The sequence below is a fragment of the Astyanax mexicanus genome, chromosome 23, assembly GCF_023375975.1.
Source record: "Astyanax mexicanus isolate ESR-SI-001 chromosome 23, AstMex3_surface, whole genome shotgun sequence".
In the NCBI taxonomy this organism is placed as follows: Eukaryota; Metazoa; Chordata; class Actinopteri; order Characiformes; family Acestrorhamphidae; genus Astyanax; species Astyanax mexicanus.
This window is the reverse complement of record NC_064430.1, coordinates 26,317,897-26,332,748: the sequence shown is the minus strand read 5'-3', so window position 1 is coordinate 26,332,748 and position 14,852 is coordinate 26,317,897. Positions and strand designations below refer to the sequence as shown.

Below are 14,852 nucleotides of genomic sequence, written 5' to 3'. Positions count from 1 at the left end.
TACAATTTTATAAAACTACCTCCACCATGTTTGGAAGCTGTACTTTATCCTGGCAAGCTCTCACTCTGAGTTGTTAATGGAACTACCTCCACCATGTTTGGAAGCTGTATATTTTATTCTGGCATGGTTTCACCATGAGTTGTAGATGAAACTACCTCCACCATGTTTGGAAGCTGTATATTTTATTCTGGCATGGTTTCACCATGAGTTGTAGATGAAACTACCTCCACCATGTTTGGAAGCTGTATATTTTATTCTGGCTAGCTCTCACTGTGAGTTGGTGATGAAACTACCCCCACCATGTTTGGAAAGTTGTATATTTTATTCTGGCTAGCTCTCACTCTAAGTTGTTGTTGAAACTGCCTCTGCCATGTTTGGAAGCTGCACTGTGAGTTGTAGATGCATGTTTTCAATTCACCGTTTGGTCCTTTTTAACCCCTGAGTTCTTAAAATTGTAATTCCAACATTGCTGCTTTTGTTAAAGAGATATAACATTTAATTAAGTAAAGTTTCTTAAAACTTTCAATACCTTTAAAACTAGCTGTTACAAATCTTTTTAGCACCTTATGGTTTTTAACCATTATTGTTTTTAACCATAATGTTAAAAACCTTATGGTTTTTAACCATTATGTACATACATATAGTACATAATTTATAATAATAGTCATTTTAGAAAGTGTTCATCAATAAAAGTTGGAAATTGGAAACAAAATTGGATATTGGTCATTAGGTGCTGATCTTTGGGCCCTCAGGTGGCACTGCATTATAAACAGGCTGTACTGATTCTGTACTGAAAATCACTGCATAAAACGTATTCAGGAACACTGTCAGAAATCATTACAGTTCACTGTGGTGCATCCACAAATGCAGGTTAAATCTGCACCAAAAAAAGAAGCCATGTGTCAACACCATCTTTTATAAACAGCATCATCTTCTCAATTTTTCCCATTTTTCTCCCAATTAATTTGGCCAGTTGTCCCAACCATTTAGCTGCTACTCAGCTGTATATCCCCTATCACTAGTGAGAGTCAGCCTCTTTTTTTTTTTTTTTTTGCTGATGCAGCATTCGGAGAAAAGTGCAGCGACTCGGTTCTGATACATCAGCTCACAGATGCAGCCTTGTGCTCATCCACATCACCCTAGGAGTGATGAGAAGAAAGAGCACCATCTACTGTAACCACCCAGAGAGAGAGCAAGGCTAATTGTGCTCTCTCGGGACTCTGGCAGCTGATGGCAATCTCCCGATCCTTTGTGTAGCTTTTTAGACCACTGGACCACTCTGCAAATGTTAGAGAGGATGAGTAGCTTACACAGCTTCACCTTCAACAATCCAGACACATTCCTAAACTTTACAGAGTAGAAGAAACACTCAGGAACAACTCCACAATTCATTGTGCAATCCACGAATGCAGGTAAAAGCTGGACCATGCAAAGAAGAAGCCACGTGTCAACACCGCCTTCCACAAACAGCATTGTCTTCTTAATAGAACATTTTATTTTGTTTCCTTTTGTTTTGCCTCAGTCCTCTAGGTTTTTTTTAAACGGCTACTGTTAGAAAGTATCAACAATCCCGATACATTCCTGATCTTCACAGAGTAGAAGAAATGGAAAAATTCAATTCCACCGAATTTGGAAAGAGTTTTTGCAGACAATTAAGCCGCTGATGAATGGGAGCGTGATGTTTACGTATTTATTGAACACGTCTCATTTCCCGTGAAGTGTTGGAAGTGTCAAATGGATCCTAATGGTTGTTTTCCCTTTACCTTTTATTTTTCATTAACATTCATTAAAACATCTGGCTCACTCGAATGAGCCATCTGCACGTGGCGGGTAATCAGGAACGCAGCGCACGCCGCCGCGCAATTTAAGCTCCTCAAACTTCCCCTCCGCCATTTGCATTTCCACACTTTGACTGGCAGCGGGTGATTGAAATGCATTGTGTCGTGGAGCGGGCAGCGCCACTGTACAAAAACAACGGCGGCAACAACGGCGAAAAAACAAAGTGTATTGGTTTAATATGCACATACAATTTGGGCAGACACAGGCCTTGTTTATTGTCGGCTGTGTTTCCAAATTACGAGCTGTTCATTTCCATCTCATTGCTTATTAATGTAATTTCACCATTATTTAATCATGTTGCTTACAGACACTGTTAACAAGTCGGCTGAAAATGCAATTAGGAAAAAAACCCCAAAAAAACAACAAAGTCAAGGTTGAAAAGAAGCAGCGCTGCAGATGGAATTCAAAGATAGCCCTGTCATTTAAATCAAGCGGCCGCGCATCGCTTCGCACGCCGTTACAGATCAGCGCCGGTTCCGCGTCTCTTCCGCGTCTCTCTCCGATGTTTTGTTGTCTTTTATTTTTTTGTCTGTTTTTATTTAATTAGATAAAATTCCTTTTCACCTTGATTTACGTAAAAAAAAGGATGACCCGGCGTGCGAGAATAAATAACACAAGCATATGTTTTGTATGAGTTTTCATTAATGAGCGTCGTTATTTAACCGGCACCGAAATACGATAAGAGGAACGCACAATTCTAAACAGGTTTAAAAAAAACACATAATTAAGACACTTTTACAGGATTTTAGAAATGCATGACCATCTGGGCTTTGTGAGGAAATGAGTGAGAGTGTATGTGTGCAGAAGTGTAAAATCAGCCCACTCACCGTCATACTGGTCAATGGAAAAATAAGGCTGGCCCTCTAAGATGCTGTAGACCAGTTTAGCGCTGTTTCCGTATCCAGGATCGTCGGCATCGGTGGCGGTGACCCTCGTGACCGACGTTCCTGTGGAAAAGAGAGAGAACAAAATCACATTTATTACTCAGGTACCTTATTCAAGACATTTCACGGAGATCTGGAGTTCTCTTGAGTCTTGAGTCTCTGCACGGATCATCTTCACACTAGGCTATATAAGTCTGCTATGTTCTTGTAGGAGTGTGTGTGGGGGAGGAAGGGAATCACAGTATAAACCAATAGGGAGTCGGAATGGTATATGTTTATACTTCCCCACATCCAATCACAATCAGATTCACTCTATCTGAATAGAGAGATTGATCTGGATACGGGCTTTATTGAATGAAAACAAGCTAAGCTAAAAATGAAATAGGAGTAACGAGTAACTATTTAAAAAATGTAAGGAGTAGAAAGTTCAGATAATTGTGTGAAAATTAAAAAAAAAAAATAAATTACTCCAGTAAAGTAGAGATAACCAACTTTTCTATTTAAGTAAGGTATTGAAGTATTTGTATATTTCAATATTTGACACACCTCGTGAAAAAAAAAAAAAACATAGATTAAAGTATACTAAGCATATATTAAGTGTTCTTGTAGCCACACTATTAATCAGTATATTTAAATTCAATTTTTTATATTGCTAAAACTTTTTTAAGTACAACTTTCTTGTGCTTGTTATACTTTAATTGTATAAAAATAGTACAAAAGTCTTACTAAAATTGTGCTAAGTAACGTTTAAACATTTAAACTACTTCATGTATGTAACCCCATATGTTAAAAAGGTTTACAGCAAAATTATAATACATTTAATGAGTATTACAACTGTATTACTCTTTATTATAGTATGTTAGTATAGTATATTAGAAATGTACTAGAAATTGTTGTTAAATATATTTACATTAGAGTACAAATATGTATTACAAATATGCTTCTTGTTCCTGTCTTTTGTAAGTAACACAACTTTAGTATACTACGTTGGGTATAAAATATATATATATTTATTATATGGTACTACAATTTTTATCATGTTACAAATTTACTAGTAGTAGTTAAAATTAGTAGTAAAAATTGTATTTACTTTTCTAAAAAGTTATATGATACATTGTACTTTAAGTGAACTACTGTAAAAGTTGTTTTTAACACATTTAGCAAAAATTACAAAAAAGTATATTTGGAAATAAGTATTTTAGAAGTATTTTGAATTACATTAAAGTACAGGTGGAGTTCATAGTAGTCTATTTATTTAAGATACACTATATTGTAGTTTTTTTTTTTTAAGTATGATCAAAGTTTATTTTCAAACATTTGATGAACGCATGATATTAATGTACTTTTAATATATTTTAGGTAAGGACATAAATCTGTATATTTACAGCATACTCATACATAATTGTCTCAATATGTTTTACGTACAATTAAGATATATATTGTGGTGATATGATAAGAACTACAAGCAATATAACTAGACTCCATGAGGTGAGTGTTGGAGATGTTTTAATGAACACATTGAGGTAAAACCACCAGACACTGCTGACAAGATGTTGTTGTGGGACTATTCTCAGTCCAGCAGTGAAACTAAGGTGTTTAAAAACTCCAGCAGTATCGAAACCACTCACCACCTCATACACCACCTCCTTGCTCAATGTCAAAGAGATGCAATTGCTATGCAAGCTCATGAAATAGCATCAGCATGTGGATGAGCATTGTCCTGCTGGAGTATTGCACATTCAGGACAGTGTACATTCAGAACTGTTTGCAGGACCGTAACATTAATGTAACATTGGGCTGCCAAAGATTCTAGTGGTATGTTAGTGCTAAGCTAATGGTAATTTGCACTGACTAAGTACAGACTCTGCATAGGTTATACCCATTGCTGACACCAATGTGCAAATGCCAATACACACAGCTTATACACAGCATATAAACAGCTCTGGAAAAAAAAAATATATATATATATATATATATATATAAGAGACCACTTCAGTTTCTGAATCAGTTTCTCTGATTTTACTATTTATAGGTTTATGTTTGAGTAAAATTAACATTGTTGTTTTATTCTATAAATTACAGACAACATTTCTCCCAAATTCCAAATAAAAATATTTAAGTCATTTAGAGCATTTACTTGCAGAACATTAGAAAGTTTTAAGAGTTCAGAAATAACTATTGGTTTTTAATCACAGTTTTCATGCATCTTGGCATCATGTTCTCCTCCACCAGTCTTACACACTGCTTTTGGATAACTTTATGCTGCTTTACTCCAGGTGCGAAAATTCAAGCAGTTCAGCTTTTTTTTGGTTTGGTGGCTTGTGATCATCCATCTTCCTCTTGGTTATATTCCAAAGATTTTCAATTTATATATATATATATATATATATATATATATATATATATATACCTACACAATCATCTCTGGCTCAACATGGCCCTACAGGAAATTTCCACAGTGTCGATATCAGTGCAATCTCATTTTGCTGTTTATGCACGCAGGGCTAGTTTACCTATTCGTCTTTATTTTCTTTTGTTTTCCCCTTTAGTATTCAGTATTATTCTGTTCACTCTTCGTCCTGCTTGGGGGGATAGGTGTACAGCACACTTTCGGAGAGTGCTCTGTAACCGCGCCTCCCTCCAGGCCTACATTTACCGCCTGCCTATTAACTGGAGATGCCGCTCGGAGCGGGTGCAGACCTGGGTTACCATGGCAAACTGCACTTCCTTACCGTTGGCATCTGGAGGAAATAAATAATGATGCCTAGGTATAGAATAATGCTTTTGTCTTATTGCAGTGTGACGTTATGACCTATATTGTTGACTCTGTTGAAGTGCAGCGTGTATTGTGTGCATGTACGTGTCTGTGGGTGGATGTACTCATATAATACATGAACATGCAGTGAAGTGCTGTTGCTTTTAGACAGAGACCTTCAGTTCACTTAATACATGTCAAGCAATGTTATTATATATTCATAATTATCTAAACCACAACTTTCTGCTGGCTTCTCTATAGGATTCTTTTCATATGTTAGTGCTAAGCTAACAAAAGTAGTCGTTTAATATAGTATAAGGAAATATGGGGGGGGGGGGGGTGATATATGGCAGTATAGTGTAGTAAAGAGAAGTATAGAATGTATAGGGTTGTGTAGAGTAGTATATGGAATATAGGGTACAATAGGGACTAGAGTGTAGTATAGGGATTGTAGGCTTGTGCAGGGTAGTATAGGGTCATATAAAGACTATAGGGTAGTGGAGTGTAGTATAAAGAAATTATAGGGACTATATGGCAGTATAGTGAAGTAAAAAGACATATAGGAAGTATAGGGTTGTACAAGGTAGTTTAGGGTAGTATATGGTTTTATATGACAGGATAGGTAGCACTGTTTAGTATAGTATAGGGAGCATAGGAACTACAGGGTAGTACTGAAAGTACACAGTTGTACAGAGTAGTATAGGGTCATATAAAGACCACAGAAAGGTATAAGTGTAATATAAGGAAATCATAGGAACTATATGGTAGTATGGTGTAGTAAAGAGAAGTATAGAATGTATAGGGCTGTGTAGAGTAGTATATAGAATATAGGGTACAATAGGTACAGTATTATTGTAGCAGTATAGGTAGCATGTGGAGTAATCTATAGAAATAGAGGGTAGTATAGGGTAGTTTAGGGAACTACAGTGTAGTATAGGGATTATAGGCTTGTACAGGGTAGTATAGGGACATATAAAGACTATAGGGTAGTGGAGTGTAGTATAAAGTTATACAAATTATAGGGACTATGTGGCAGTATAGTGAAGTAAACAGACATATAGGAAGTATAGGGTTGCACAAGGTACTTTAGTGTAGTATATGGTATTATATGACAGTATAGGTAGCACTGTGTAGTATAGTATAGGGAGCAAAGGGACTACAGGGTAGTATAGGAAGTATAAAGTTGTACACAGTAGTATAGGGTCATATAAAGACCACAGGAAGGTATAAGTGTAATATAAGGAAATTATAGGAACTATATGGTAGTATATTATAGTAAAGAGAAGTATAGGATGTATAGGGTTGTGTAGAGTAGTATATGGAATATAGGGTACAATAGGATACAGTATTTTTGTAGCAGTATAGGTAGCATATGGAGTAATCTATAGAAATAGAGGGTAGTATAGGGTAGTTTAGGGGACTGTAGTGTAGTATATGGATTGTAGGGTTGTACAAGGTAGTATAGGGACATATAAAGACTATAGGGTAGTGCAGTGTAGCATAAAGAAATCATAGGGACTATATGGCAGTATAGTAAAGTAAACTGAAATACTTGTACAAGGCAGTTTAGGGTAGTATATGGCATTATACGACAGTATAGGTAGCACTGTGTAGTATAGTATAGGGAGTTGTACAGAGTTGTATATTGTCATATAAAGACCACAGGAAGGTATAAGTGTAATATAAGGAAATTATAGGAACTATACGGTAGTATAGTGTAGTAAAGAAAATAAAAGGAAGTGTAGGGTTCTGAAGAGTAGTATACAGTATACATATATAGAGGTTATATAGGGGAGTTTATAGAAGTTATATATAGATAGAGGTTGTTTAGGGTAGTATAGGTTAATATATGAAAGTATAGGGAGTATAGGGACTACAGGGTAGTATATGAGGTATGGGTTGTACAGGGTAGTTTAGGGGACTATAGCGTAGTATAATGTATTAAAGAGAAGTATAGGGTTGTGTAGATTAGTATATGGAATATAGAGAATATAGAGTAGAATAGGCTAGTAAAGAACATAGTATAGGTAGCATATAGAGTAGTATAGGGAATTTGGAGTAGTGTAGGGTATTATAAGACAGGTACAGGTGTGGTATAGTATAGCGAGTATGTACTATACAATGTACATACTACAGGTAGTATAGAGTAGTACAGTGCACTAAAGTGAAGCATTCGGAGTACAGAGTAGAGTAGTATAGAGAGTATAGGGATAGAACTGGCTGGTAAAGAGCAGTATAGGTATCACAGTATAGTATAGAATAGGTCGTACAGGGTAGTGTATGGGAATATATAGGGCAGCATAGGATGTTATAGAGGAGAGTACAGAGTCAAACAGAAGAGTATAGTGTAGTATAAAGAGTCCAAGGTAGTATAGGATAGCATTGCATCGTAATGTTGTAATATTGAATATAGTGCAGTATACAGTAGTATATTATAGTACAGTGCAATACAGATGAGTCTAAGGTAGTTCAGAGGAGTATATGATAAATGTGGATTTAAAAAAAAAAATGAGCAGGTGTTCCAATACTTTTGTCCATATTTTGCATGTAACTTAGCTGTAGCTTAGCCTTCCCCCTTGTGTTCCTCAACAGCTGTCCACCAGCAGAAACCAGTGAATAAATGGGCGAGTAAGCCAGCGAGTGAGCGAGCGAGAGAGAGAGTGAGTGAGTTAGCACGGCGCTATTCAGCGTCCTAGAGATGCGTAACGTTTTATTAAGTTCTGAGCCTGGGAGGCAGCTTCGGCGAGAGGAGCAGGAGCGAGTAAATAAAAAGAAATATGCTCTTCCAAGAATGTGATAAATGGATTGCTTTTATCTTAACATGAATCAGGCTGCTGACTTACAGCGAGCAGCGGAGTGAGTCCCGCGGGCCGGCGGGCGGAGTGTGTGTTCATGTGTTTTTATAGTTGGGCTCAGCGATAAGCCAACACTTCATCTATTAAACACGTGGCGGAGGCCCACGCGGTCGCGCCGGGGCCGGCGTCGGGCCTGCGATGCCCTCAACGCAGCGACGGCGGCAGCGCATCTCCTGCAGACCTTCACTTCCAGCCGTAACGAGCCGAGCGAAGAGTCACAGGTAGCGGCAGCCGCTGCTTGTTTTTTTTGTTTGTACACAACCGCCACATGAATTACTGACAAAGCGGCGTCTCCGAGGGCCACTTCAGGCTCTCCGTGTCTGAAATAATTGGGTTGCGATACTAAACCAGGTTTTGAAGTCAGAGTGCAATGGTGCTGCTGTTTTTCTCATTTATTTATTTTCTCGCTCACCGGTAAAAGCGGAGATGCAGCGTCAGCCATTTATCATCGCGAGACGTTTACAGTATTGTGGCACTGTGCAAAACAGGTGGTAGACAATAGCGAGGGTGTGTAAGGCACGTTCCTTCAGTACACACACTTGTAGACAAACACACGCACACTGACATATACTGTACACACACCACAGGTGGTATATGACAGAGTATCAGACACAAAAACACACTGTTACACTATATATATATATATATATATATATATATATATATATATATATATAATGGATATCTCAGCAAGGGAAAAACACTTGTCCATATATTTTAAATAACACCCTTTACAATTAATTTAGATTTCAGCTGCTTAAAGTTGCACCCATTGCTAATACAAATATAGCGTGTATAGGGTAGTAAACACTGAGGCATACAGCAATAAATTAATATAGTAATATATACAGATTATACAGATTATTGGGAGTAAAGGCTTGTGTAGGGTTGCATAGTATAAGGAGTATAGGGTTGTACTGGAAAGCATAGGGAGTATAACAGAGCACGAGTAGTGTGATGTAGTATAAAGGAGAATAGCAAAGTATATTTAGTATATGGAGTATAGAACAGTATGGGATTTTGTAGGGCAGTATAGGGTATTATAGGGAGTAATGGATAATATGGGGCAGTATAGTGAGTATAGGGTAGTGCAAGATAGTATAGGAGAGTATAAGTAGTGTAGGGTAGTATAAGAGAGAATATAGGAAAAAAAAGTACAGGGAATATATGGAGTACAGGACAGTACAGGGTATTGTAGAGCAGTATTGGGTATTATAAAGTGATGTAGTGATAGTATGGGGCAGTGTAGTTGTAATATGATAGTGAAGCATAGTATAGGAGAGTATGAGCAGTGAAGGGTAGTATAAGGGAGAATGGGGTATTATCACGAGTATACTGTGTTAGAGGAAGTACACAGAGTATACGACAATAAAGGGTAGTGTAGGGCAGTATAGGTTGTTTAAAGTAGTACAGGGTATTATAGCGAATAAAGTGTAGTATAGTGAGTATATGGTAGTATATTGAGTATAGGGTAATATAGGAAGTATAGAGTATTATAGTGGGTATATAGTAGTATAGGGTAGTATAATGAGCATTGGGGACAAATGGCAATATGGGTTGGTATAAGATAGTATGGATGGTAGTGTAGGAAGTATACAGTGTATAAGAGAGTATATGTTGGTTTAGGTGTATAGAGGATAATATAGGGTAAAATGGGGTGGCACAATATATAAAGAAACAGTGGTACATTTAAAAATATATAAAGCCTAAACTTTAGGATTTTGTCAAATCTGGTTTAGTCAAATTTTTGGTTTAATTAAAAAGAAATTAAGATCAAAGAAAGATAAGTTTACACTCAAAACAAAAAACAAAACAAAAAAAAAACACAGTTAAAATTAAGCTAAAACTAACTTTTACAAAGTATAAAAATAAAAATAAAAAAATCCACCAGTAGTAACACTGTCATTACATCATTGTTAATATGTGACTACATAGTTATTAAAGACACTGATTATATAGTGGGGCTGTTAAAAATCTGTTAAAATATTATTATTATTATTACATTTATCTTAGTACTGACCTTCAGTATACTACAAAAAAAAGAAATGAACTGACAAAAAGAACTGAATATTCTTAAATGAGCTCCAGCCCAGCTGAGCTCAGCAGCCACATTATTTGCGCTGCTTCTTTACGGCTTATTTTTATACATTACCTTTCCTCCGGGCTGCTAGTTAGCGCAGTATGGCTAACTTTAGAAAGCTGTGCTAATTGGCAGAGGTGACTTTGCCCCACGTTGGAGCCGGCCTGTTGTGAATCTATATACGCAGCAAATATTGAACAGAACGCCGCCTCACTGCGCGCCCATTTGGAAATTTAAAAAAAGACAACCATTCTGTAAAACTGTGGAGTCAGTGGGCCGTGAAATAACTGGCTTCTCCCTCCTCACACGGGCGAGAAACTCCCTCCCAGTCTTTTGATAAAAAGAATGAGGGATTAGAGGAGCCTTCCTCTGGCACGGCTTCAAATCAGTACAGATTAGCTCGTCCTTGTGAGATATTGTATGGAGAATTCCCACACTCGCCTCTACCGGACCGCCGGCACCCTTGGGCTCCGGATGCTGGTGGAAACTTGATTGTGGGAATATTATCTCTGGCTGTATAGAAATGCCTGTAGGACTGCTTTGATGATGATGGTGGTGAAGATGGGATGGGATGGGAAGCTTGCTTGGAGGAAGACAGACAAAGCGTGCATTAAGATCACGGGGGAGAAATCTGGGCGAGTTATCGAATTCAGTTTATTTTGTTTCCACATGTGTGTAGAGTTTCAGGTGGTGTGTGGGATTGCAATGCTATTTATAAAGAAGATCAAAGTGATCAGTTATAACAATAACATATAAAAAACGGACTGATATTGGCAGCTTTTGGTCTTATTTATGGATCTACAGTACACGTACAGACAAACAGACATATTGTTTAAGCCGTTGTAGCGTTGTAGAGGTTCCTAATGGTGGCAGCAGTTTTTGGACGAGCATTTTACTGGAGCCTATAAATTTAGTTCCTTCAACCACAGATGCAACGCCTCTTGTTTAAAAGGTGAAGGTGGATGTAAGTTGCATGGAGCTCCACATAATACCATAAAAAAAAAAATCTGTTTTAAAAACACTCCAATATGTTTGTGTTGTTTGTAACATTCTTATATTTTTCTGTTGTGCTCGCAACAGTCCGATCATTTTGTATTGTGTTTGTAACATTTTGATCTTTTTGTGTTGTTTGTAACACGTTCATCTTTTTGTGTTGTGTTTGTAACACGTTCATCTTTTTGTGTTGTGTTTGTAACATTTTTATCTTTTTATGTTGTGTTTGTAACACTTTGATCTTTTTGTGTTGTGTTTGTTACCCTTGATCTTTTTGTGTTGTGTTTGTAACACTTTGATCTTTTTGTGCTGTGTTTGTAACACTTTGATCTTTTTGTGTTGTCCTTGTAAAGGCTTTGATATTTTTGTGTTGTGTTTGTAACACTTTGATCTTTTTGTGTTGTTGTTGTAACCCTTGATCTTTTTGTGTTGTGTTTGTAACCCTTGATCTTTTTGTGTTGTGTTTGTAACCCTTGATCTTTTTGTGTTGTGTTTGTAACCCTTGATCTTTTTGTGTTGTGTTTGTAACACTTTGATATTTTTGTGTTGTGTTTGTAACACTTTGATCTTTTTGTGTTGGGTTTGTAACCCTTGATCTTTTTGTCTGGTGTTTGTAACACTCCAATCTTGTATTGTGTTCATAATAATCTGATCTTAAGTACTAAAATACTGTATCTGTATCTACACAAGTATTATTTTTACTTCATTTACTTAAGTGTGGAACATTGAGAACATTTTGACTTCTTGTCTTGAGTTATTTAAGTCACTTGTTTGATAATTGCTGGTTCTCTAGCAATTAAAACCTATTTGTAATGCATTGTAAACTATATCAACTGATCTGCTGTTGCAACTGGAAGGTTTAAAAAATACAAAATATTGTGAATACTATTCACTAGTTAACTTGATTGCTGATGCTAGGCACTTCGCTCACAGCACTCCGGAAATGAACTTTAAATCTTGGTCAACAAAAGGTGGATAAAGAAAAGGACTTTTCATTCAAATTCTATAAATGTCAAATTATAATTCATGTGCCCTCCTCTCCAGAGACCTTGACATTATTTGATTTATTTCTTGTGTTTGGGAAAACAAGTGTTGTTGGTATCTCCCCTGCAGCCGCCGGCTTGTTTCGGTGTGAACAGACACTGAGGTGGTGGTATTTGTGGCTGGAGAAATGTCAGCTCTACATTTGAAACACTCCACTGGGGCGCTGGACTCTGTTACGGGGCACCGGAAAGAAAAAGAAGAAGAAGAAGAAGAAAAAAAAGTAGACTTTGTACTTACTGTATACACTGATGCAGTGATAGAAAATCAATAGCAGCCTCAGTGAGAAGTGTGGTGGGAGGCTGTGGATAAATACTGAAGGGCCGTGTTCACTCAGCTAAGTGGTTCTGCTCGGCTGGCTCTATAGATACCCCACCTAACGTTATCCAGTAGGTGGCGATACCATTGGGAATGCGGTAGAACAGATTTACAGTACGTATAGTATGTGCTTTGTACATTTTTGGTTTGTCATTTTGTTTGGTTTCATTTTATAGATGCCCATACCTATCACTTAAAATACGTATCATTGCTGTCCAATGAAAAACAATCATCTCCAAAACAGCAACTTTACAGGAGAGAGAAAAAACCTTGCAAACTTTTAATGGAAGTCAATGTAAAAACAGTTTGTTTCAGGTCATTTTGAAGAGTTTCTATTGGTGCATTCATAAAGAAATGTTGGCACAGTGTAAGGGACAGTTTGTCTGTTCAAATTATGTAGTAAACTACAAATCGACAAAAATGGAGATAAGTGTTTTTCATAGGACAGGAACAATATACATGTTTTATTTTCATTTTTTTTTATCCAAAAGTGTTAATTATCTCAAAAATAATGATAAAAGATTTTGAAATACTGAAACAGCATCTCAAAATTATGGTTTGGTATCTCAAAACACTCTAGTGACTCAACTAATAACTGTTTAATATCATAAAATGCTGATAACTCAGAATAATGACTTAGTATATAAGAAACGACATCACCTCAAAAAAAAAAGAGATTGTATTTTTAAAAAATGAGTAAAATGTTAAAACAATAACTTTGTATTTTTTTAAATAACAGGGGAGTATCTCAAAATGATTTTTGCTTAAAAATAACGGGAGAGTATGTCATGATATTTATATAGTATCTCAAAATAATGAGATCGTTTTTCAAAATCAAGTTGTTATATCTCAAAATAGTAACTCATCATAATGATAGTGTCTTAAAATAATGAGATAGTATCTCATGATCAATAAATAATAAATAATAATTGAATACCTCAAAATAATAACTTAGTATCTCAAACTACTTATATAGTATCTTAAAATAATGCCGTTTCTCAAAAAAAAGTATATAGTGTCTTAAAATAATTGCTTAATAGCTTAATATAATCACTTAATTATTTTTAGATGATATAGTGTCTCAAACTAATAAAATAGCAAATCAATATAAACACTTTGTACCTTAAAATATTGAGACAGTATGACTCAGCATATTAAAGTAATTACAGCATCCCAAAGTAATAATTCTCAAAATAAAAAATGATATTTTTAACTATTTTTAACTCTTGAAATAGCATCTGAGCTCTGAGTCTGAATATGAATCCATGTCATGCAGCTTGCCATCAGCTGCTGGAGCCCTGAGAGAGCACAATTGGCCTTGCTCTCTCTGGGTGGGTACAGAAGATGGCGCTCTTTCCCTTCATCACTCCTAGGGTGATGTGGATCAGCACAAGTTTGCATCTGTGAGCTGATGTATCAGAACATAGTTGGTGCGCTTTCCTCCGAGTGTGCTGTGATGCTAATTGCGAATGTTCGAAAAGAGGCGGAGTCTGACTTCACATGTATTGGAGGCATCACTAGTGATAGGGGATATACAGCTGAGTAGCTAATTTGGAGAGAAAAAAATTAATGTGAACCTGACAGTTATTTTTTTTTTTATATTGTATCATAATCTCACTAAGAACAGACCAATAAAACTGCTAAAAACATATTATTTTTGTTTCCCTCCTTCTTTAAAACTCTCATTAATTGATGGAGAAATCATATATTATCATATATACAGTATAGTATCATGACAGTCATGATGCACTTCTAACAGGCTCCAGCAACCCACACAAAGACTACCTACTAACACAGAGCTTTAGTGGAGAGTAAAGTTCAGTGATTTAGAGATCTTCTTCCCCAGCAAATTCTTCTGCAGGTTTGAGCATTCCTGCACTGATCCAAACAACAGAAAACATCTAAAAAAACAGGAAGTGAAGGTCAGCAGTGTGTGCAGGTGAGCTCTGAGAGCTGCAGTGTTACTCTGCTGGTAAATACTGTATTATTTCTGCACATCTCCAAGCCTCGGCTATTTATACCCTAAACAAACAATGCCTCTATTCAGCACTGAGGAAGAGGATTGTGGTGTCAAACAACCGTATAAA

The 14,852-nt window shown here is 36.5% G+C and overlaps 1 protein-coding gene across 1 annotated transcript in view; it reads right to left on the bottom strand.

Annotated features, from left to right (window-relative positions):
• Positions 1-14,852, bottom strand: part of cdh8 (cadherin 8) — a 229,058-nt gene that overhangs the window by 64,546 nt on the left and 149,660 nt on the right. The window contains exon 4 of the mRNA XM_049471151.1: positions 2,667-2,786. Within this exon, the coding sequence (XP_049327108.1) occupies positions 2,667-2,786 (120 nt within the window). The remainder of the gene's footprint in view (positions 1-2,666; positions 2,787-14,852) is intronic.